Source organism: Mytilus trossulus, chromosome 8 (assembly GCF_036588685.1).
Source record: "Mytilus trossulus isolate FHL-02 chromosome 8, PNRI_Mtr1.1.1.hap1, whole genome shotgun sequence".
In the NCBI taxonomy this organism is placed as follows: domain Eukaryota; kingdom Metazoa; phylum Mollusca; class Bivalvia; order Mytilida; family Mytilidae; genus Mytilus; species Mytilus trossulus.
The window spans coordinates 25,018,102-25,043,059 of NC_086380.1; the positions used below are offsets into that span (position 1 = coordinate 25,018,102).

At 30.6% G+C, this 24,958-nt stretch overlaps 2 protein-coding genes and 1 long non-coding RNA gene across 3 annotated transcripts; 1 reads left to right on the top strand and 2 right to left on the bottom strand.

The window, feature by feature from the left end:
* Positions 1 to 1,040: 1,040 nt before the first annotated feature.
* On the top strand, positions 1,041 to 7,511 carry LOC134680748 (N66 matrix protein-like). Its single transcript, XM_063539954.1, has 5 exons — positions 1,041 to 1,204; positions 3,442 to 3,500; positions 3,889 to 3,979; positions 5,376 to 6,155; positions 6,872 to 7,511. The coding sequence occupies exons 2-4, from the start codon at positions 3,455 to 3,457 to the stop codon at positions 6,148 to 6,150; spliced, it is 912 nt and encodes a 303-aa protein (XP_063396024.1). The 5' UTR covers positions 1,041 to 1,204; positions 3,442 to 3,454; the 3' UTR covers positions 6,151 to 6,155; positions 6,872 to 7,511.
* A 6,331-nt stretch (positions 7,512 to 13,842) lies between these two features.
* LOC134681767 (uncharacterized) lies at positions 13,843 to 17,646 on the bottom strand. Its single transcript, XR_010100684.1, has 3 exons — positions 16,752 to 17,646; positions 14,883 to 14,995; positions 13,843 to 14,401 (listed from the first exon to the last, which is right to left on the bottom strand). It is a non-coding gene; the product is annotated as an uncharacterized LOC134681767 (long non-coding RNA).
* A 4,837-nt stretch (positions 17,647 to 22,483) lies between these two features.
* On the bottom strand, positions 22,484 to 23,443 carry LOC134727495 (piRNA biogenesis protein EXD1-like). Its single transcript, XM_063591875.1, has one exon. The coding sequence runs from the start codon at positions 23,441 to 23,443 to the stop codon at positions 22,484 to 22,486; it is 960 nt and encodes a 319-aa protein (XP_063447945.1).
* Positions 23,444 to 24,958: the final 1,515 nt, after the last annotated feature.

Here is a 24,958-nt window from a genome sequence, read left to right on the forward strand (position 1 = left end):
AGAATCAATCAATTAATTTGGACCACCTCTTTCGTAATTTCATACTATTTCTAAGTAAATATACCATTATTGAATATATTCTCAAACGGTCCATATCGTGTGAAAGAAACAATGTTACTTGACAAATTGGGTACCCATCAATACAAACACGCTAATCAGATTAAAACTTTGAGTAAAACAGGGACGAAGATACAAGAGGGACAGTCAAAATCTACAATAAACTGACAACACCATGGCTAAAAATGAAAAGGACAAACAGACAAATAATAGTACACATAAAACAACATAGAAAACGTAAAAAAATAAACAACACAAACCCCACCTAAAACTAGAGGCGATCTTAGGTGCTCCGGAAGGGTAAGCAGATCCTGCTCCACATAAATGATAGCATTCTAGAATCGGGTAATGTCGGTTTTGTTATTGCTTTGTTTTGTTTTTGTTATTAATAATACAAATTTGCAAAATAATAATTGAGATTAATATAAAAGCATGATAACAATTCTTTAAACTGTTATATTTATTTCTTATTTTATCAGATGTTTACCGACATTTTAAAAAGACCAAAGTAAGATCATTTGTAAACAGCATTACATTAAACAGGCTTTACTTAATTATTAGAGGTTAAATTATTACATAATAATATTTATTTTGATTCTGTGTTGACATTCATCATTCCCTTTTATGTGCAATAATACAAATAAAAGCATGAGCTATTAAAATATTCCAAACTACAAAACCTATGTAATAGAAGAAAGTAAAGAGTACTATTTCAGAAATTATTTAATACTTTTTAGAAAATGTAGTTGACAAACACTTAAAGTTTTTTTTTTATTATGTTCGATAATATAGAGTAATGATATAACATGTCACTACATGCATACATTGATACACATACCTGCACACGTCATCAACTCTTGATATGTTACTATGCTAACCGGTAATTTTAGATTTAAAAACAAATCTTTTGAAAAATAATTATGCATGTGACGGTGTAAACATATGATACCAAATGCGTTTCAAATACACCTACTTCTTTCATTTGTTTACATGTTATATTTCAAAATATTGCTGAATATACTAAAAATATAAAAAAAAAACAGGTTAACGTGTGGGAGGCGCTTTCCTTATTGGTTCTGTCGTTCCTTTACCAAACTATAAAACAGGCATACATTTGGAAATCTGTATAGTGCAACTGAAGTTAAAGGTAAGTTCTATGACAAAACAATTTACTTAAACATAATGTTTTCGTCGTGTAAAGAGCCAAAATTTGATATATGCAATACGTTTTTTGTATTTTTTAAGTGAATTTATGGCGTTCATAAGTAAAGGCAACATAAGTGTATCGATGTTAAAATCTCGCTGAGGGATCAAGAAAATACAAGTTAAGGAAGCTGGCTTGTCATGTTTTTGGAATGTTTGTCAAATTTTCGGAATCCTCTGGTTTTATCCATCTGAATGTCTTGAAAAAATTTGACCCCTAGTTTTCTTTTGTAAATCTTTTACATGAATAATGGTAAGCAATCTGTAAAAGTCTTATAAAATTTTAATTACTTTTTAAACGTTTTTGAGAACTTTAGTTTGTTGATGACAAAGCTATGAAAAGTCAAGAGAGAATATTTTCCCTCCAAAATTTCAATGGCTTATATTTCGAAAACAGGCACGGTGACCTATGTTTATTTTTGGCTCTTTAGATTCCTTTATCAATTCTCTATCAATATAAACTCGTGTTTTGAAAAGTTAATTACTTTGAAACTGAAACGCGATTATTCTTTTTAAGACGATAATTGTATATATTAAATAGGGCTTTGTATTATGTTACTATAAGTTATCATATCTAGTAAAGTATAATATATTGATGAATGTCTTTAAAAGACATTGTTAAATTCATTTACAACTTGTGTGGACTTATATGAACATATCATTAAGACGCATGTCAAAGGTTGAGTGATCATTTGTTTACTTTTGAGTGTTCTATAGGTTTGTGTCGTTGAATTAATGTCGTTTTGACATTTAACACAAGCATCCGTTAATTCATAGAGTTAATGTTTGATGATGCAAAATTACATTTATTATACCTACTATACAAATATTGCGAACCCATTTTCGGTAAATTGTGTAGGGGTTCACTGTAAATTCAAGTATTATTGTGTGCATTTATTATAATTGCGATTTTGTCATTTTAAACTTAACTGCGATTTTAACTTTACGATTTTGAGAAAAATCCTTTTTAATTCATATAAAAGATTTCAAAATGCGAGTTTGAATTATTGCATTTTTCGCAAAAAAGAAAAACCGCGCATTAGTTTCTGAATTTACCGTAATATATGCTCTGTCACCTGCACCTTTATAACAAATGGCTAGAAAGCGTTTTTGTTCTGTAAAATTAATATGCATGCTTCTGGCATCAGACTCGGACTTTTCTTGCACTGAATTTTAATGTGCGTATTGTTATGCGTTTACTTTTCAACATTAGCGAGAGGTATAGGGGGGGGGGGGAGATCTCACAAACATGTTTAACCCCGACGCATTTTTGCGCTTGTCCTAGGTCAGGAGCCTCTGGCCTTTTTTAGTCTTGTATTATTTTAATTTTAGTTTTTTGTGTACAATTTGGAAATTAGTATGGCGTTCATTATCACTGAACTAGTATATATTTGTTAAGGAGTCAGCTGAAGGACGCCTCCGGTTGCCGGAATTTCTCGCTGCATTGAAGACCTGTTGGTGACTTTCTGCTGTTGTTTTTTTTTCTACGGTCGGGTTGTTCCCTTTGACACATTCCCCATTTCCATTCTCAATTTTATTATAACTATTAAGCGGTATTATGAAAGTTTAAACATGTCTGCATATATAACTCGTTATGCTGTATCTGAACATTTGCAACAATTCTTACATGTAGCAATAATATTTTTATTATTGATCTTGGTCATTAAGTTGTCTTTTTTTTTTAGTAAACGTGCTGTTTTATATAAAAATCCGAAATGGTACAATGATACAGAGTCTGCTACTTGAATATGAGCTTGGACACATACTCGTTTACTTCTTTACGAGCTTGGACACATACACGTTTACCTGAATATGAGCTTGGACACATACTCGTTTACTTGAATATGAGCTTGGACACATACTCGTTTACTTGAATATGAGCTTGGACAAATAATCGTTTACTTGTATACGAGCTTGAACATGTATTCCTTAATACAATTAACGGTACCAATTCTCTTGCACAAGATGCGCATTTCGATAATACATGTCTCTTCAGTGATGCTCATGGCCAAAATATTTGAAATCCAAAGCTAACATATACTCTTTAATAACACGTTTTAAAAACAGCTACATAAACTTAACTACATATTAACAAGCACAATACATGCATCATTTTTTGTCTGCAGAACAATTTTACCGAATGTAATTTCAATACTGAATTGTACTTTTTTTCTATTGCAGAAAACTAGTGACAATGAAGGCTGTAGTAATATTTAGCTGTCTGTTCATGACAGTATGTGGTAAGACAATTGTGTTTATACCTATTAAAAATATGATACACAAAGTCTTTAGAAAGATTTCACAGAACAATTACACTGTTAGTTAACAAAATGTGTATTTACATTCGAAAAGTTTAAAAGTATTGTTTTTGTCTTGTCAATGACTTAGGACAAAGGTATACAACCAATCAATAAAAGAAGAAAACAATCGCCGAAATAAATTTTTATGGACCCAAACATTTGTTTCGATCTTTTGATCGATTATATTTGTACTGTTTGTGCAAACAGTTCGTTGTCACAAAACTTGTTCGAAGCATTGTTCTATGAAAGATAAGCAAATCTTAACAATGCTTTTTTGTTTGTTCTCAAAAATGAATACCAAATTGCATCTTTTCTGTAACATTTTCAGGAATGGGTATTCAAAAGAGAGATGCCGATCTTGGAGAAATAAATAGTGACAATGATGATTTAGCCATTGATTCCCTAATGAATTATCTCAGGTAAAACCAGTGTTGTAGTAGTTTTAGTTCAATTTGTAAAAACAATTCATAGTTAATAAGGTTCTTATAGTTTTTCATTCTGATACTAATAAACTAAAATTTATGAATCTTATTTATGACTTAGAAAAATTTCGAGATAACGTATCTAATGGGCTTATCTTTTTAACAGTCTAAGCACTGAACAATACTTACCCCATAACAAACCGTGGTTAGAATCTATATATCATTTCTGTCATTTCTGTAATTTGAACATTCACTTTACGTCTATAGCTAATATTATAGTGAGTACTTACATTTCATGTTGAACTTCATCTATCATCTTTGATTAATTTCCAACTTCCAATTATGAATCTGTATCATAACATCCTTCCAAGCCTTTGAAGTTTCAACATTAAAGTTAACTTTTCAGAAGTTATTTTCATTTTGTACGTTAGTCGCCAAATATAAAGGATTGGTTGATCGTTACACTGAATACATTTGAAATAATAGATAAAAATTGAACCGATGTTGCGAAAAGAAATACCAAAGCGCAATACAAAACTCTATGTGTTGCTAAACTCTCAATTTTGCAGATTTTGAGTAATTTTAGGGACACATTTTAACAAAAATCTAATTTTTGTTGGAAGCATATCACATGGTGTGTATAAGATAAAATTTGATTGATTTATGTTAATAATTTTTTTTTGCTACAAAGTCAAAATTGTTTGCCTATCAAAATTACATAAAAAAATATCAGCAAATACCATGATAAATTCAATAATTTCACGAACATTGATGTATTATACCATATATCATTTGTGAAAAACTATCGAAAGTTGTATTCTGGTATCGTTTGTTTTGTTTTTCTACATATCAAGTGCATCTGACAGTAAAAATAGTCCATCATCCATTATTTAAAAAAAAATCCAGTAGAATCCTGAATAAATCATACTTTCTATTGTTTTAAATACATTCTTGGTTTTTAATCATTGTTAAAAGAAATTTAACAATTCAGATTCCTCCAAGTACAAATCTGGATATTTGATTTTCTACTAGTGAATACTGTAAACCAACTTATTTTCGCGGATACTTTATTTCGCGTTTTACCCTTTCTTGACCACTTCGCGGCTATTTAATTTCGCGATTATCTTATTTACTTAAAAAAGTTTATTAAGAAATATCAAAGATTGACATATTCGCGACGATTTATATTCAAGTTATTTTTATACTCGCGAAAGTCGCGAAAAATAATCGCTCGCAAAAATAAGTTTGTTTACAGTATCGGAATTCCAACTTGTACTAGGAGGATCTCAAATCTTTGTTCTATAACACAAAATGTCATACTTTCCACCCATATTTGTTTTCTGTTCTAAACCTGGACGTATGAGCTTAAATGTGTTGTTTACCTTTTCAATAGGAAAAGGTGGAGTATAGGCAGTGGTAACAAAGGAAATAATAACCAAGCAAACAACAATAACAACATTGGTAATTCGCATGAAGAAAATAATAAAGATACACATGTAGCGGGTTTCGGGAATATCGGAGACTTTGGAAAGAAACGTGACTGGTCAAATGAAGAGAAAAAGTGGAGTATAGGAAGTGGCAACAAAGGAGATGGTAATCAAGCAAACAACAACAACAACATTGGTAATTCTCATGTAGAAAATAATAAAAATACACATGTAGCGGGAATAGGCAATATTGGAGATTTTGGAAAAAAACGTAGCTGGTCAAATGAGGATAAAAGATGGGATATAGGAAGTGGCAACAAAGGTAATGGTAATCAAGCAAACAACAACAACAACATCGGTAATTCATATGAAGAAAATAATAAAAATACACATGTAGGAGGGATAGGAAATATCGGAGACTTTGGAAGGAAACGTGACTGGAATATTGGAAGTGGAAATACAGGCAATCATAATTCTGCAAATGGCAATAGTAACATCGGCAATAGCGAGAAGTATAATGACAAGAATACAAATGTATATGGCGTCGGAAATATCGGAGACTTTGGAAGAAAACGTGACTGGTCTTATGAAGGTAAACGATGGAGTATAGGAAGTGGCAACAAAGGAGATGGAAACACTGCAAATGACAACAGCAACATTGGTAATTCGTATGAAGAGAATAATAAAGATACAAATGTTATAGGAGCTGGAAATTTCGGAAACTTTGATGGGAAACGATAAATAAGGTAACTTGTTTCCCATTATGTTTTTATAGAGTAAACACAATTTAGATGTTGACTAAATCAGTCTGATATCCCTAGTTAACTAGTAAACAGTATGTGAACTGCAACAGTCATTTTGATCTTATCAAAGACAGGATTATAAATAATTTAGCAGGATGTATTAAGCATTCCAGGGCACCTGAGATCAACCCTGTTTTTTGTTGCTTTTTGTTTTATGGAGTTTGTCTTTGTTGTTATTTTTTTTTTTTTTCGTTTTGTAGACCGTTTTTTGTCTGAAGGTTTTTTTTTTTGCCGTGGCATTGCCAGTTTGTATTCGACATCTGAGATGAGTTATTCCTTTTGTATCATCAGCTTTCCCTTTCCTGGCCGTGTTCACCGAGTTCGTACTTAAAAGAGCAACACTTCCGACGTTTGGAGCAATATCTGTCAGTTCGGTATATTTTGCATCTCTTTTTCAGTCTTTCGGTTATTTTTCAAACTTGATCACGCGGGTTAATGCAGAACAAATCGCTTGCAGTCAATTAAGATTTGTCCAGTCTTTGTTCTGTCTTTTCAGTAGTTGTTTTGTTTTTGCTTTTATATTTATAATTCACTGTTGTCAAGAAGATATTAGATAACGCTTGTAAAGTTAGTAAATATGATAGCATTTTAATAATGGGTAAAAATAAAAACCTTGTCATTTACTTTCTTATACTATTAATTTTGTTTTTGTTATGCAGGTTAAGAAGAGAAGAAAGGACATTAACACAAGTCACCTTTTGTTTTGCGTGAGATGTGAATATATCATATATTACTAAACAATTTGCATGTACACCACGTTCATCATATGTAGATACTCTAACAGAAATATTTTAGATTTATGTTTATATTATAACGTATATTTTTAGTAAATAAAGTGTTAGTATTTCCCGAATCGATTTGTCTTCATAAAGAACACTATCTTTTTCAATGATTTTACGGTATTTCATTGTGTCCACTTTTTATTCAACAGTAGTAATTTCCCTACTCAATAAGATATAGAGCATAACGTGTGTAATACGATTGAGATGTCAGATATGGCTATGAAATATTTTTATAAAAGGTAACCCAAGAAAAGAGCAACTGCAATCCATTTTAAAGTAAAATGACAGTTTTAAATCTGTAAATGTTTTCGTTATTACGATAAATCTTTAATATTTGTTAATTCTACGGATACTTGAGTTTATTTTATTACACAGATCAATCATGTGAGTAAAAATGTCAAATGTGTGCGCAATTGCATGTACATCAATAGTAATTGCTTCTCGATTAGAAATCAATACACACTTGTCAATTTTGAAATTAAAAGTTTTTTATGAAATAAAAGAAAAAGTTGTTCTCCATTGTGTATTTATTCCAAAAAAGATATTGCCCATCCAAAGCCAATATTATTTTCATTTTCTTTAAAATGTTAATTGCATTATGGAATGATAAGATGAGTGTTTTTTATTTCTTGAAACTACAGGCAAAATGTTGAAAATTGGAACATAACGTTTTATAATTTTCATTGGCCGAAAACCTAAAACAAAGAGTGAGAATAGACCAAATGACTAAACACAAATTTTCGTTACATGTACTATGACATTTAAATAATAGTCAAATGAACTAATCTGAGAAAGATACATTAATACATTACACTGTTTGAATAGTTTTGTTTGCATAAGATATATCACTTTATCATTCTTTTATTTTATGTTACATTTTTTTTATATATAAATATATATGTTATATTTCAATACTGCTAAATACTTGCTTTGTTGTAATACTTTTTTTATTTCGAATAATTTATAGTGTTTAACATGTTTAATAAAGGTTTTAATTGCACAAATACAATTTTCATGAAATATCTATCTGTCGTCATTTGACTGGTGGTGTTTTCGTTTCCACTTTGGTTTAGCAGTTCTACAACTTTCTACCTTTCTTTTGTCTACAATATTCTACGAAATGTGTAAGGTAAAGGACAGTGAAGAATAACATAGATAGCTAACTATAAAACCAGGTTTAGCCCACCCTTTCTTTGGAAAATGCTTGTACCAAATTGGGAATATGGCGTGCACAGTTGTTTTCATTTGTTCCGTTTTGTTATGATTTTTTGCTATAAATTGGATAGACATAAAACGAAAACATTGATACTCTTTTTAAAAGGTTTGAGCTGAGGATGTTGTCATCAATTGCCATGTAGAAAATATACATTCAATGTGACATTATTCAGTCTTGCTACATCGAGCATTTTATTGTTATAACTAACAAAAGTTGGTTTCCTTATCAACACAGATAAGAACTATAGATATATATATTTACAAAAATTCGCAACCTTCAAAATAAAGAAGTGGTATGTTGTAATGGTAAAAAGTAAATTCTGGAATGGTCAAATGGGAATAAAGCACTATTGAGTGGTGAACCGTGCAACGGGGAACAATATCTGAGGTTGACACCGTCGTAAATAGTTTTGATTCAAATATGTCACTTTGAGATGAAGAGCAGCAATGTTCCTTTGCATTTTGTGTGTCTTTTGATGTGCATGTACTGATTTTGAGTGATAGGTGGATACCTCATGTCCTTTGTTTTTTCTATAACTTGTAATTGCACTCTTTCTATTTAAAAAAATACAATGGACAGCATTAAAACCTGGAGCGTCCGTGTACACTTACGCCAAACATTTTTCATTTCAAAATGAAAAATAATTTTTCAAATTGCTCTGCAAATTTTGAAGATAGTTGGATTTTTAAATTTAACAAAAATCTATAGAAATCAATTTCGAAAAACCATTTTCTCTATGAGATTTGAAATTTGTTATTTTTATGAAATTACATTTTTGATTTAACGAAGATATTGAAATAAATAACAATAAGTTTGTGTTAAAAATGATTTTATTTTGTCAAAAGTTTAAAAATATTAAAACATTTTTATTTGCTTGCTTTATGAAACGAAATATATTTCAATCTCATTCTTAAAAGCAAATATTGAAAATACTGATCTTTAGCATTTTTCAATTTAGTTTACAATATTAAAAAATGGAAAATAATCTAACGTGGAGCTTTTTCAATTTGACTTACAATATTGAAAAATGAAAAATGCTCAAGCGTGGAGCATTTTTCAATTTGTCTTCAAATATTGAAAAATGAAAAATGCTCCAACGTGGAGCATTTTTCAATTTGACGTTTGATATTGAAAAATGAAAAATGCTCCAATTTTTCATTTTTCATTTTACTGTGCAATATTTAAATTTGAAAAATGTTCATAATATTTAAATGTGTAATAATGAGATCGAAAATATAATTTGTTTCAAATAGGCGTTTTAAATGTTTAAATTGTTGACACTTTTTATAAAATATTTTACTATTTCCGTTTTTTTTCTAGTTTTAAGCGCAATATATCTTGAAGATCTTTTTAGGTTAAGGTGTGTGTGTATGTGTGTGAACTATGTCTGATATCAACAAATACCGAACAAATATGGTACAATGACAAGTACGATAATGACCACAAAAAAAAATCATTCTTTCTTTTTATCTATATATCTATCTGTCTTTGTAGCTTCTATAAATTATATGGTTCGCTACTGACCCCCTACGGATCCATAGAAGGTAAGTAAAATCCATAGCAGGTGGGGCCGGAGGCCGAATCCCCTATGGATTTTATTCACCCTCTATGAATCCGTAAGGGGTCAGTAGTTAACCGTATAACGAATTTATCGTACGCTGGACTTTTTCTGCTGCGTTTTGTTGAAAAATAATCAAAGAAACACAACAACATTAATAGATGACGTCACCATTATCGCGTCACGAACCCCCTATGAAAACTAACCCCCTACGGTCTCATACGGGGTCACCACATGACGGCGTTAAACCAATCACAACGTGATAATTTATCCGCGGTACGATTAATGTTTATATCTATCTTTCGATCTATCAATCTGTCATTCATTGTTTACATTAATCTGTCTATATATCTAACTTTTGTTTTTCTTTGTCATTTCTTTCTTTGAAAAAGAGGGACCAAAGATACCAAAGGGACAGTCAAACATCAGAAAAGTTTGCTGGTGCGTTGCTGTTCTCCTATCTTTTCGGGGTTTGGTAATAAATGTGTATTTCCGGGTTCACAAATACATACATGTGTATTATATTCAAAGTATAAAAACAAAATTCCTTAAGTGAATGAATGAATCAGTAATTTGATTATCTTTTATATCAATTTCTTAACGATTACAAATTTGAATAATGCTACACACAAAAACATTTTCATATTTGAGAAAATTTTCTAAAAATGCAAATTCAACCAATTTTCATTTTTCAATTTTGAAAGACAAATTGAAAAATGCTCCACCTCGGAGCATTTTTCATTTTTCAATTTTGAAAGACAAATTGAAAAATGCTCCACGTTGGAGCATTTTTCATTTTTCAATTTGTATAGACAAATTAAAAAATGATCAAGGTAAGCAATTTCAATATTTTGTTCTTTAGAAGGAGATTGAAATTTATTTTTGTTCTAAAACTATCAAATTCAAATGTTTTAATTTATTCAAAATATTGATCAAATAAAGTGTTTTTAACACAAACTTATCATTTCTTTTGATATTATCCTCTTGGAATCAAATAATGTAATATCATGAAAATTACAAATTTCAAATCTCATAACGAATGTGTATTTCAAGAAGTGACTATAACAATTTTTTGTAACATTTATCAAACAAATTAACTTTTAAATTTGTAGAGTATTTTGCAAACTCTATATTTCAGATTAAAATGAAAAATGTTTGGCGTAAATATACACGGTCTCCGGAGATGTAAGCATTACAGAACAGTAAAGGTTAAGATAAAACAATTATTTAAAAATCAATTGAAATCATAAAGGGTTTTTTTCTTTCCTATTATCATGTTTATGGTGAAATAAATTAAACATTTGATGACAGATTTTTTTTTTAGACTTAATAGGATCGAATGTAGGTATAATTTTAATCTGCTGGACAATACAACAGATCTGAATGAAGATAAACCAATATAATTTTTAGTTCTTAAGAGGCAATGCCAGAGAAAACCAGGCAGGACTGTTCAACTAAAAAAAATTAATTTGGTCAAACTTATATTTTTCCCTTTCAGTATAACATACTGACTAGGAATATATAATTTTTTTTTCAATTTTTTGTGAATTTGACATTTTTTTTAATGAAATTCAATATAAGGGCTCAAACCGCTATTTTCCATTGAAATGTATGGGGAAAAAGCCAGTTTCTTACTGTTTTCAATTATCCGTCATCAGAGAAAAACAATACTTATGACAAAACTACCTATATGGAAGTCTAGTACTATGTTGGTGTAAAAAATAATGAGAATAAAATTTTTGGTATCTTTTTGATTTTTTTCAAAAAATAAGGTAAAAAAATGCTAAAATAAGGAAAATTGAGAAAATTGAGAAATGCCAGTTTCTAACCGTTTTCAATGAACCATCATTGGAGAAAAACAGCCCTTATGACTAAACTACCTATATGGAAGTTTAGAACTATGTTGGTGTAAAAAATAAAGGAAATAAAATTTTTGGTATCTTTTTGATTTTTTTCAAAAAATGAGGTAAAAAAATGCTAAAATAAGGAAAATTGAGAAATGCCAGTTTCTAACCGTTTTCAATGATCAATCATTGAAGAAAAACAGCCTTAATGACTTAATTACCTGTATGGAAGTCTTGTACTATGTTGGTGTAAAAAATAATGAGAATAGAATTTTGGTATCTTTTTGATTTTTTTCAAGAAATAAGGTAAAAAATGCTAAAATAGGGAAAATTGAGAAAATTTGAGAAAAGCCATATTCTGACCGTTTTCAATTATCCATCACCAGAGGAAAACAACACTAATGATTAAACTACCTATATGCAAGTCTAGTACTATTTTGGTGTGAAAAATGATGAAAATTAAATTTTTGGTATCTTTTTGATTTTAAAAAAAAAATTAGGTAAAAAAAATGCTAAAATAAGAAAAATTGAGAAAATTTAAGAAAAGCCAGTTTCTAACCGATTTCAATTATCCATCACCAGAGAAAAACAACATTTATGACTTACTACTGATATGGAAGTCTAGTATTATGTTGGTTTAAAACAAGAATGTGTCCACAGTACACGGATGCCCCACTCGCACTATCATTTTCTATGTTTTGTGGACCGTGAAATTGGAATAAATTCTCTAATTCTGCATTTAAATTAGAAAAAACATATCATAGGGCACATGTTACTAAGTTTCAAGTTGATTGGACTTCATCTTATCAAAAACTACCTTGACCAAAAACTTTAACCTGAAGCGGGACAGACGGACAGACGAACGGAGGTACTATCGTAGGTGGGGCATAAAAATAATGAAAGTACAATTTTTGGTATCTTTTTTATTCTTTTTAAAAAAATTCAGTAAAAAAATGCAAAAAATAAGGAAAATTGTAATATTGAGAAAATTATGCTTTGGCAAACCAAAAAGGTATTACATGGATTAAGTTGCAAAATACCATACACTTTTGCATCTTTATTGTATTTATCATGTTTAAGTGAGTTTTTGATGAAAAAAAATAAAGAAAAAAAGTTGTAGTCTTGTCGCCACTTTGTTCCTTTGGTCGCCATAGCCAGCATATAATGTACACTATTCATTTCCTGTAGACCTTTTTTGTACAAATTTTCACCATGAAAGTACTTAGTTGGAAGATGCAAGAAAATTCTCACTGAATTGGCATCTAGATCATAAGTCAATGCCACAGATACCTATAATACAATTTTTTGCTGTACTTTGACCTTTGACCTCAAAGTTAAAAGATGACTTTTGTTTACAATTTTGTGTCGGGAGCATTATCTGTTTGCCCTTTGACAAAATCTTTTGATATTTGGTACATGTGTGCAGCACCTCAAGACAATCTGTTGTGTTCCAAGGACCATCATCCCCAAATTTATCCAAACCTTCCTTTAGGGGAATTGAACCTTATAACAAAATTTCATAGATATCTATTAATTTAAACTGAAGGTATTGTCCGGAAACCAATGTGTCTTAAGCTTCAGACAACAACAATGACGACATCATACCATTATACATTCCCAAAAATTGTTTGCGGTCGAATAATAAATGATTAGATCCTCATTTCTCAACCGTATATATTCTGAACTCCCAACTGGCATGACCATCATGACCATGGATCTTTTCCATTTATAATTATTATTTTTTTTTTTTTTTTTTGGGGGGGGGGGAATTTAGGGAATCACTGAAGCGTGACTGGAGGGGGCCCCCTTAGGTCAGTCAGTGGGCCCCCTCTTATGAAAATTTCTGTATCCGCCACTGTTATACTACATCTTCTGATTTTTATTGTGTTCCTTAGCAGTTTCTTCAAAACCTTTGGAAATAGAAGCACCCTTTATCTTCATCACTTGGTTTGTATAAAAGTCAGAATATGACAACAGAGAATTATTCCCATACATCACAATGATTATGGCCTAAAGAGAACTGTGATAGGTACATGCAGCCTTGAAATTGGCAATCATATCAAACCTCCTTTGTTAATAAGACGGATAACTTGGCTTGATTAAATGTGACATATACTTAGCAACAGTGTTAACATTAGTTTATTCTGTTTAGTAATTCAATCCATAAATTTTGATCAAGATTCAAATGCATGTACTGCACAAAACAAAAAATAACAAGGGCATACTACACTGATACTTATATTAAAGTTTATTTTTTTTGTGTACATATTTCTAAATAGCACAAAAATGTTAACACAATTATTTTAAAAAATACAATTTTTGACTTTTCATTCCCTTTTAACAGATTTGTTTTAATATAAATTGATCCCATTTTCTGTTACTCTGTAATAATTTGGAACTTATTTTATCAACACATATACATCTTTTTAGAAATTAATATAAACCCTTGCATAACATAAATGACATGTATAAATATTTGCCTATATAAACACATGAAACATGATAAATATCTAAATAGTTTCAGAAATTTTTGAAATATTCTTTCAGACACCCAGTAATATTTTAAAAGATAAAGATTCATAAACAACTAAATTGATTTTCCTAACTTTGTCCTCTACCAAAATTGTCATTTTCAACATTGAGGTCTCTCAATTACTAAAGTAACTTCCAAAATATTACCAAAAGTCAAACATATACATAAAAAACTTAATAGGTATTGAAATGTTCTGTTGTATGAGTCTCCCAAACTGGTTACAGTTTCATGTGTGATTTTCTTTAAGCTCAGTCACCTGAAAACAAATGAAGGAATAGTCAATCTATACATTTATACATCAGAGTTTTGCTTGAAATGTTTTAAATTACCTATATTAAATAAAATGAATTTTAATATTTTATACATATATTCAAGTACACATATTTGAAGTTTAGTATAATTTTTTTAGACGATTTCACATTCAGGACTTCAAATACATTTATAGTGAGAGATTAAAACCCTTCTTGCATATCTGGAAAATACACACTTGGTCTCATTAATTTTTATGTGTGTGTCATCTGTGTTTAATTTGTTCTTAAATTAAGCTGACACTGGTCATATTAAAATGTTTAACAATTCATTTGTTATGCTTTCTTATTCTGATTTACATTATGTACTAATGTAATGTCTAGTTTATTTACAGGATTTAAGATTTCACATACTTTATCTCATATGGTACTTTATCAAAATATAGATAAACATGTAAAAAATGTACTTTAAGAGATACTGGTACTCACTTATGAATTTTCATATTAATGCAGTAGGTTAACTTCAAAATCAAGTTGATCCATTTCTCTAATTATAGGCTCCTCTACATGTATGTAAGTCTGTCATCTGATGTATCTTTTATCTGTTTAAAGAAATAACAGATTATAAGGTGATCAATTATTCTTTGAATTGAATTTGGAAAATTGTATTTAAAATCAAATTAGTTATTTTCTTATCTTAAGAACCAGTGGAAAATATTAATTTCCGGATTGCGAAACAGATGGACAAATTTACACAATAAACTTATCAACAAAGATATAGAATGTATTTTATTTGAATAAAACATGACAAATCAAGAACAATACGATACATATTACAATTATAACATGTAAAACATAAAAACAATCTAGGTTTTAGCAAAAATATTCCGTACTCTTCACTTCACTTGGAAATTTCTTTGTCGGAGTTTGGACCTGAAAAAAAGACTAAGAAATTGTTTGTAGTCGTGTATAACACGCACCCCTCTTACAAGAAACATGACCTAGGGTATAAATGTGCGCGTTATACATACCAAAAGACGGTAATGAGCTGTTAGCATCTTACTACATTAAAACATTCAAAGTTAAAAGACTTTTTTGTATGATTATAATTCTATTTTTAAATCATAAATGGACAGGTTAATGTATAAAATGATCTAAATGAACACTTTAAAGCAGAAAGGTAAATTGTGATTAACTTATTACTAAACAACTTTACTTGATATATTTGAGTCAAATTAACCTTATATGTTATGCGCTTCAGGATCACACATGTACATGTACAAATGTATCTAAATTCTAATGACAAGATCTCAAAATGTGCTAATTTTAAAATATTTTTTTCAGTTTTGAACTAAATGTTAAAAGTTTGAAATCCTTGCAATTGTATCATGTATATATCACATGTCTAATTTAGTTTCTAAGGACATGAAGGACAATAAACAACAATTTTATGAAACAAAGGTATTGCTGTCCAAAAAGATCCCATCTAAATAGTGGATTAAGAATCTAATTATCTTAAGATTTGATATACAAGTTTTATTTTTATAAATAAATATATATGTAATCATGATAACCACTTTTCAATATATGTGTGTCTTTCATATGTCATAAAATATAGGTACACTGTATATGTAGCAATCAAAATTACAGAAAATTTAAATTTGACGATCCTGATTTTTAACAAATTAAGCTTACTGTTTACATGTATATCTGACATAAACATACATACATGTCTGACTATCCTGATAATTGTAGGATTGTCTTTACTTTTATAAATTGTGACTTGGATGGAGAGTTGTATCATGATCTAGCATTGACACTCATGCCACATCTTTGTATACATTTATCTATTCTACATGTACATGTACATGCAAATGTATTCAGTTGTAGTCGCATTTTGCCTACATGTACATTTTTGTACATTCATTTTGACACATGAACATACCTTACTGACATGTACATATTAATGATAAGCATAATAAATAAGGTGACAGACATGTATGGTCTGTTTTGTATATGGAGGATAGTTGTACATGTGATTTTCTCATTGGCAATCATCATGATCATAACCAAATCTTCTTTTTTTTTGTAACTTTTGAGTCTGATACATTGTACATGTAATTTTTTTTTTTTTTTTTATTTTAAATTATTATCCTATTCAAATAATGTTTGAACATATGATGAATACAATTGTATAAAATTGCTTTCAGCACAGATCAAACATTTGCAGAGAATAATTTCACATTGTAACTAAAAATATGAGGGAAAGGGGGGATGTATTAAAATTATTGAACGGACCACATGATTTACAAATGTATCTGAGAAGTAATTTTAAACTTTCATAATTTAAACTATTACCTGTTCCAACTGGTATAACTGTCGCAAAGAATTCTTTTAAACACTATCACTATCATCTGCTTCAAAGCGATCCGCCTTTCCAGTTTTCAAGATGCACAAAATTATGGCATTTAGATCTTTATAGTTTGCTTTTGGTGTCCATGATATACCATGTACTGTTTTAAGGTGGGAGAAAACTGTATAATTTCCAGCATTTGTCCAGCTGAATCATCAAAAACTTCTCACGAATGGCTGTAAATTCCTCATATTCCACATTTCCAGCAAATAATACAATAATTTCAGTCTTATAAATAATCCTCATTCCCGTACAGATATTGTAACTACCTCTGTCTGGAAGTGATCCGTACATGTATGCACCAATCTCCTGGTGAGGGAAATAAGTTTCCCAAAACCACATAGTTATGTACTTTTCTTAAATCTTATCAAAATGTTCAATTATGCATACAAATATACAACAGAAGTTCATTTTTCTGTCAAAACATTACCAGCTGGTTACAACCTTTATCGGTTTTTAAATTGAAGAGCATCACTTTTGGTATGTCTAAACACCAAAAAGACAAAAATAAACTGCTGTTTCCTGACAGTTTACTGCATTAGAACATTTACATATCAACAGATACCAAAGATGTTATTATCATTTCCTGTTGTATTCATGGTCATCTTTTAGAATATATATCAATTGTTATATTGTAGGCTGTTTTTGTTGAGAAATTGATACCCCTATTTCCCTATATAAGCAGTCAAATTTACTGAAAAATCAAATTCATTTTTTTATACATAATAACCCAATGTGACTTTTTAAAATGTCATTTCCCAACAAAACAAGGTGGATACATTACAAAAACACATTTATCTCAAAAAGGCTGTTGAACAAAATTTCCAAGTTCTGCCTGGTTTTCTCTGGCATTGCCTCTTAATTAACATTTTCAGAGCTTTTTTTAAATTTCCCAACACGAATAATTTCAAAATAGATTCTGCTTACACGACAGCTATTTAACTAAGAGTTCGGAATAGTTAAATTGAACTATTCGCATTAGAAGTTTGAGCGTTATTTACACCATGCTTTGGTTGACTGTTATGAAATGTATTTTTTCTCCGGTATTAAATCGTTATCGATTTGTCATTGACTTTGTCTTATCATTGGAACAGACTTACATTCGTAAGCACCCACTTTCCTGCTTAGAGGGCGTGTTCGTGATTTTCTGTGTGTATTTGCCATATTTTATTTTCTAATGTCTATTTTGCCGTAACAGCAAACGTCATTTTTATACTTTGACCAGAAATACAGTTTTATTTCAATTATTTTTTTATTCGATGACTTGCAAGCATGATGACTTTTTTTTTAATGTTTTAGAATTAAACATGAACCATTTAGCAGTCTATTTTGTATTAAACTATTTCCTAGAAAACGTAACGTAGTAAATTTAAACAAAAGGAAATAAATGAAGTAACTTATAGAGAAATAAGTATTGACTCTGCCGACCGCGGCACATGGATTGACCCCTGTAGTTATTGTTTTTTGAGGGGGGGGGGGGGGGTCCGGTTGTTAAATGTATTGTTTGATGTGTAGTGCATGGTATGGTGTGTTTGACTTTTAGAGGTTTTGATTGACCCCTTTGGTTTCTTCCTTTCCTTGTTAAAGATTTCAAATTTTAAGATCTTTACATGCATGTTGATCAGGCCCGAAATATTTATTAAAGAATCGTACCTAAAAGAAAACCTGCCGATGAACATATTTTTCTAAATTAGTTGAATTTTCAGGTAAACAAGGAATAATCCAAATTAAACTATTTTTCATCACCCAATTTAATTGGATGATACGATCAATGATCACGTTGAATGTGAACCTATATTATTAATGATACTTCTCAAAACGCAGAGTAATGTCATTTTGTGTCAACCGATTACAACAAAACAGAGGAAAGAAGGTGTCATTCACAAAAACGATCAACAATAATTATACTTGTTTAATACTTATGAAAGAACATGAAAAAAAATCTTCAAATTATTTATTTAAAATGATATACAGATCCTTGAACACACGTCATAAGGCAGGTTCATGGCCAACATTTAAAAAAATAAAATATAAAACATTCAAGGGCATTTAAACCATAAGAGCCTGAACTGGTCTATCAAAATCTACAAAACTCAACTTTAAAAGAAGGATTACATACCAGAATGTTTTAATTAGTAAACGTTGAAATTTAATGATATAAGTGATTGAAAATACAAAGCTGTAAACAACCAATAACATGTGAATAAGGTACTCGCATGCTATATGCACTATCAGTGCAAACCAAACGATAATCTATTTTGGATTCATTTATTTACGTGGATACCAATTTTCATGGATTTCGTTGGTACAGGTGAGTCAGCGAATTATACATTTTCTATAAGGTTGTTTGCAAATCCACGAAATTTAATATCCACGAAAATGCAAGTGTATGTCAATCTATCTAGGATTCCAGCAGATTCTTAATACTGACGTTGATTCATTATGGACATGAAATTTTATAATATTGTCTGAAATGAATTTTATTAAAGTTGTAATATGATTAGCTTTCTTTAGTTCATATTGTATATAAGAGAAATTATTATTATTATTACTGTAGCAGAATATTCCCTTGATAACTTTCGAAAAATGTCTTATATGCATTTCCATATGTCTGATTTAGCATTCAAATTAAGTAAGAAATATGACAGTTATTATCAATTCGTTTGATGTGTTTGAGCTTTGATTTTGCCATTTCATAGGGAACTTTCTTTTTATAACTTTCCTCGGAGTTCAGTATTTTTTTGTGATTTTACTTTTTGCATGGCTAGAAATTCACGTATACCATGAATTTTTTGTTGATCAGCCCCTTCTCGTTCCTATGGAAATTCATAAGATTCCAAAATTGTTTGAAATACTAAGGCTTTTCTACCTCGGGAATAGATTACTTTAGCTTGATTTGGCAAAACTTTTAGGAATTTTGGTCCTTAATGCTCTTCAACTTCATTCTTTGTTTGGCTTTTCAACTTCTTTTGGATTCAAGCGTCACTGATGAGTCTTATATAGACGAAACGCGCGTCTGGCATATGTACAAAATTTAGTCCTGGTATCTATGATGAGTTTATTTACCCTGAGTTGTATATGTTTTATTTATAGATTTAAACATCTGTTAACTACAGGTGCCTCAAATTTACTGTTGAACCTCATTGAACGGTTATTCGACACAAATGAGTATAACAAATAAGAATGTTTATGTATTAAATCAGTTATGAATTGAGATTAGGTATGTATTAAAGAGAAAACATTACTTCCACGTAGTAGAGACAGTACAAGCCCACAAATGAGGTTCTGTTTCAACTCTATCGACAATATCCCGCGACCGGAGGCAGGTTTCATCTGACCACGTAACTCAATTGTGTTTTAGTTAAGTAAAAATGGAAGTCACACTGAAGTCCGAAACGTATCGCCCCTCTCGTAAATAAATTGTCTAAAATTAAAAAATTATCAATCAATAGGTGCATTCTTGGTAATATGTTTTAAAGAAACGGTAACAGAAAAGTGTAATGTAGCATGTGTAAAGAATACATATACATGTATATATTTTAGAGATAATTGCCATTTCCCTTCTTCAAATACATCAATTGTGTTTCAACAAATAAAGTTGAGAATGGAAATGGGGAATTTGTCAAAGAGACAACAGCCCAACCATAGAATAAACAACAGCAGAAGGTCACCAACAGGTCTTCAATGCAGTGAGAAATTCCCGCACCCGGAGGCGTCCTTCCGCTGGCCCCTAAACAAATATATATACTAGTTCAGTGATAATGAACGCCATACTAGACTCCAAATTGTACACAAGAAACTATAAAAATAATACAAAATAACAAAGGCCAGAGGCTCCTGACTTGGGACAGGCGCAAAAATGTGGCGGGGATATCATGTTTATGAGATCTCAACCCTCCCCTTATACCTTTAGCCAATGAAGACAAGAAAACACATAACAAAAGAGGGACAAAAGATACCAAAGGGACAGTCAAACTCAAAAGTCTAAAACAAACTGACAACGCCATGGCTAAAAATGCAAAAGACGAAAAGACAAACAATAGTACACATGACACAACATAGAAAACTAAAGAATAAACAACACGAACCCCACCGAAAACTAGGGGTGATCTGAGGTGCTCCGGTTGGGTAAGCAGATCCTGCTCCACATGTGGCACCCGACGTGTTGCTTACGTAATAACAAATCCGGTAAATAGTCTAATTCGGTAGATCACATTCATGAAAGGGAACGTAAGGAACATATCCGATATCATTTTTGAAACGGTTATTCCATGACGGTCAACCAACTCGTGATGGCGTCAATACTCACATTAAAATTCAGTTCAAGAGAAGTCCGAGTCTGTTGTGACCAAAAGAAAATAAACACAATGACAATTATACATAAATAACAACATACTACTAGCAGTTAACTGTCTTGCCAGCTCCAGACTTCAATTAAACTGATTGAAAGATTGTGTCTTCATCATATGAATACCAGGCACAATTCCTTACGTTAGGGGTTTAGTATCATACTATTTTAAAATATACGAGAAGAATAAACCCGTGTCATGCCAACAACAGTATCGTAACTATAGCCCTTCTTAATAAGTATATTTAAAGATTTATGTAGCTTCTGAGGAGAATACTGACAGTTTTGTGCTTTATAAAAAATATTTCCATAAAAAATGGAAGTGAAATACGAATAAGAAGTCTACATCTTTAGCTATATTTACTAATGATGTTCTTATACCGATGATACAATTTAGTAAATGTTTTTACCATAAAAAGAAGATGTGGTATGATTGCCAATAAGACTGTCTACAAGAGACAAAAATGACACAGACATTAAAACTGTAGGTCACAGTACGGTTTTCAACAATGAGCAAAGCCCATACCACACAGTCAGCTATAAAAATCCCCGATATGACAATGTAAAACACTTTAAACGAGAAAACTAACGGCCTTTTTTATATAAAAAAAACCGAAAAAAAATATGTAACACATAAGAAAACGACAACTACTGAATTGCAGGCTCCTGATATTTATTATATCATATAATATAATATAATAGATATATTATTAGTAGTAGTAGTATATATGCTGCTCCAAGTTTGTGATATCGAAAATCCTAGTGAAATATTTTTTTCAGTAATACATAAATTTCTCTCGTTAAAATATAAAATATTGTTACATAAAAGAGCGAATTGTACAAGTTGAGATATATAAACACCGTAAGATGGCGACAAGGGAACGTCACCATCTAAAAACGGATAATTAACGATAGGAAATGAAAAATCATCCCTTTTATCATAAATTTTAGCATAAAACTTTCCGTTATTGATAAAGATATCAAGATCGAGGAAAGGGCAGTGGTCATTGTTAGTATTAGCTTTATTTAAAGTAAATAATACTTTCCTTCCTACATGTTAACTTATTTTAAATGGTCCTTTTCTTGTAATAAATTCAACACTTTTTCTGTCTATGAAGAAGTAACATGAAAAATGTGGTGAACTCTGAAAAACATTGTGTTAGGTTATTTCGAATTAATAGAAATAGTATTACAGTCATTCCTCATGATTTTATTCTACATTCCAATTTAAGCCGGAAATAATTATGAAAAGACGTTGCTGACAAGATAATTAATATAAATATGTGGTAAAATAATCATAATGATAAATAATGACATGAGAGCAAGCCATTATAATATTATGCCTTTTGGTAAAATTCCACTACCATCACGTTGCGTTCTGTTTCTTGAACGAGTAGAGTCACAATATCGACTGGAAGCTGCTTTCCAGACGATATGACCCATTCTAGTACGAAGTTCATCATAGAGTTTGAAAAGACCAAGAATATCAACACTTGCATATTTCAACATGTTTTCGTCTAGTGGCCTTTCCTTCCAAATATTACTCGACACACTCATACTCGATCGTCCTTGTAACTTGGCATTCAATAATGTGTCGTCTTTTACATATTCCTCTAGGCAGTGCTTAAGGCTTCTGATCTTAGTATATCCATTTCTGTATACATGTATTCGATTGTTCACCTCTAGTATTTGAACGTCTAGTACTCCATTAAGTTTGACTTTGTGAATATGTAATAAAGCATCGGCATCTTCTCGGCAGTCGAACATCAGTTTTTCTATTCCACTGTCCTCGAGTATAGAACGGAGACCATCATCGAATACGCTGTCCCCTATTTTCAAAATATCGATTAGATAGACTAAATCTCGAGTGCCAATATTAATCAGTGTTACTGATCCAAATCTTGACAAATTTACTCCTTCGCAATCAACAGCTATCATTTGCTTATTTCTTATCTTTTCCTGGAGCTCTTTCATGACTTCAATAAACTTATCCTTCGTGTCAACATATTTGTAAGTGCTGGTTTCGTTCCTACCAATGTTGATGGTAATAGGAATCATAGTACCATGGTCATCCTTTCTGGCAACATTCTCTTCCTTCTCCTTAACATGTTTTTCGTTTAGATCTGCCTTTTTATCTGAAGATTGATTGTTTTTCTCGACGTTTTCTGTTGTCAATGATCCTGATGAACTTTCTAAAGAAACTTTTACTCTTTTGGTTTTGACCTCACTGCTAGTTTGTTCTTCTGTGTCATCTGTGCCTGACGTGTTTATTTTGCGTTTAGTTGCCATTGTATGTTATCTCTTTGTTATCCTGAAAAATGGACAGACCGTTTATAAAATACATTTTTTTATCAATTAACTACTGTATGATATCTGCATGTAAAACCATCAATTCATTGAATATATATAGATTTTTTTTACAAAAAATCACCAAATACATACATAAAAAGAAAACGACAAATTCTTGGAAAATACATGTAAAAGTCGCATGTTTGTCAGAGTTTAAGATACATGGAATTACATCAATATTTATTTAAAAAATAAACTAGCTCTTACAATTATTAAAATAGCAAATGTATATGTAGATGAAAACACCAATGCATAGATATGTGTGTAGTATTTAAAAAAAAATGTAACAAGAAGTGTTTAATACTATATCCGTATATAATTTGAGACCAGTCTCACCGTAAAAGTAAAGATGATTATTAAAGAAGATTTTAACACTTTCAGCAACATTTGTGTTGGTCAAAACGAAATAAAAAATGTAAGAGCCACTTTTTTTGACACTAAATATCTCTTCCCCGTTTAAGATGACATATCCTGTATACCTCAAGTTTGTTCATACGTTGAACCATTGCAGAGTATAATTTAAAATAATTCTTGATTTTGAAATATTAAATTGAACACAATTTACTGAAAATATCATTGAATAATCGTCACAAATTTTTTTTCTTAAATGGTACATGTATACATACCTGATATGTTTAGATGTATTTGAATAACATTTGAGTTTTTGAAAAATTGCGTTAATTTATTTGCTATAATGACACTTTACGGAATAACACTTAGTTGCATGATACGTATATTACATGATGTGAGCATGCTTTGAAAGTTTTAATTTTGTTGATAGATATACCACCAACTTTATTATTTTTGAAAGAATTGAATGCTTCTTTTTGTAAATTTATTTGGGTGTAAAAGCGTTGACCGAAGTACATTTTGTATTAAGCGCGAAAGCGCTTCATTCTAAAAATGTACGCACGGTCAACGCTTTTACAACCCTATAAAGTTACAAAAAGAAGCATTCAATACTTATAATTACTTTTTTTAGCTGGGATCATTAAAACACGATTTCTATAAAATTTTTGTTTAATTCACCTGTGCACTTTATTGTGGGAACTCGTGTCATCATGAATGATAAGTTCTATTGAGTGGTGCAATTGCATACGGAATAACATGTGATGTGAAGTTAGCCAATCAGAATAGCGTATTATAATGAAACATACATCTAATGTAATTATTGTAACATAATCTTTTACCGCATATCCGTGTGTTGAAAAGTTGATACACACGACGAGATTTAACTAAAATATTTTGTACTGTAAGATTGTGTTATAGAAGATATTGGTATATAAAGGCAACAGTAGTATACCGCTGTTCAAAACTCATAAATCCATGGACAAAAAACAAAATCGGGGCAACAAACCAAAACTGAGAGAAACGCATTAAATATAAGAGGAGAACAACGACACAACACCGAAACGCAACAGCACACAGAAACAGACCAAGCAACAGACAATACAC

Excerpts from the sequence above, each read along its gene's own strand:
- LOC134680748 (XM_063539954.1), top strand. The coding sequence starts at position 3,455 with ATGAAGGCTGTAGTAATATTTAGCTGTCTGTTCATGACAGTATGTG. Across the intron at positions 3,501-3,888 it reads TCTGTTCATGACAGTATGTG|GAATGGGTATTCAAAAGAGA; the intron begins GTAAGACAATTG and ends TAACATTTTCAG. Across the intron at positions 3,980-5,375 it reads TCCCTAATGAATTATCTCAG|GAAAAGGTGGAGTATAGGCA; the intron begins GTAAAACCAGTG and ends CCTTTTCAATAG.
- LOC134727495 (XM_063591875.1), bottom strand. The coding sequence starts at position 23,443 with ATGGCAACTAAACGCAAAATAAACACGTCAGGCACAGATGACACAGAA.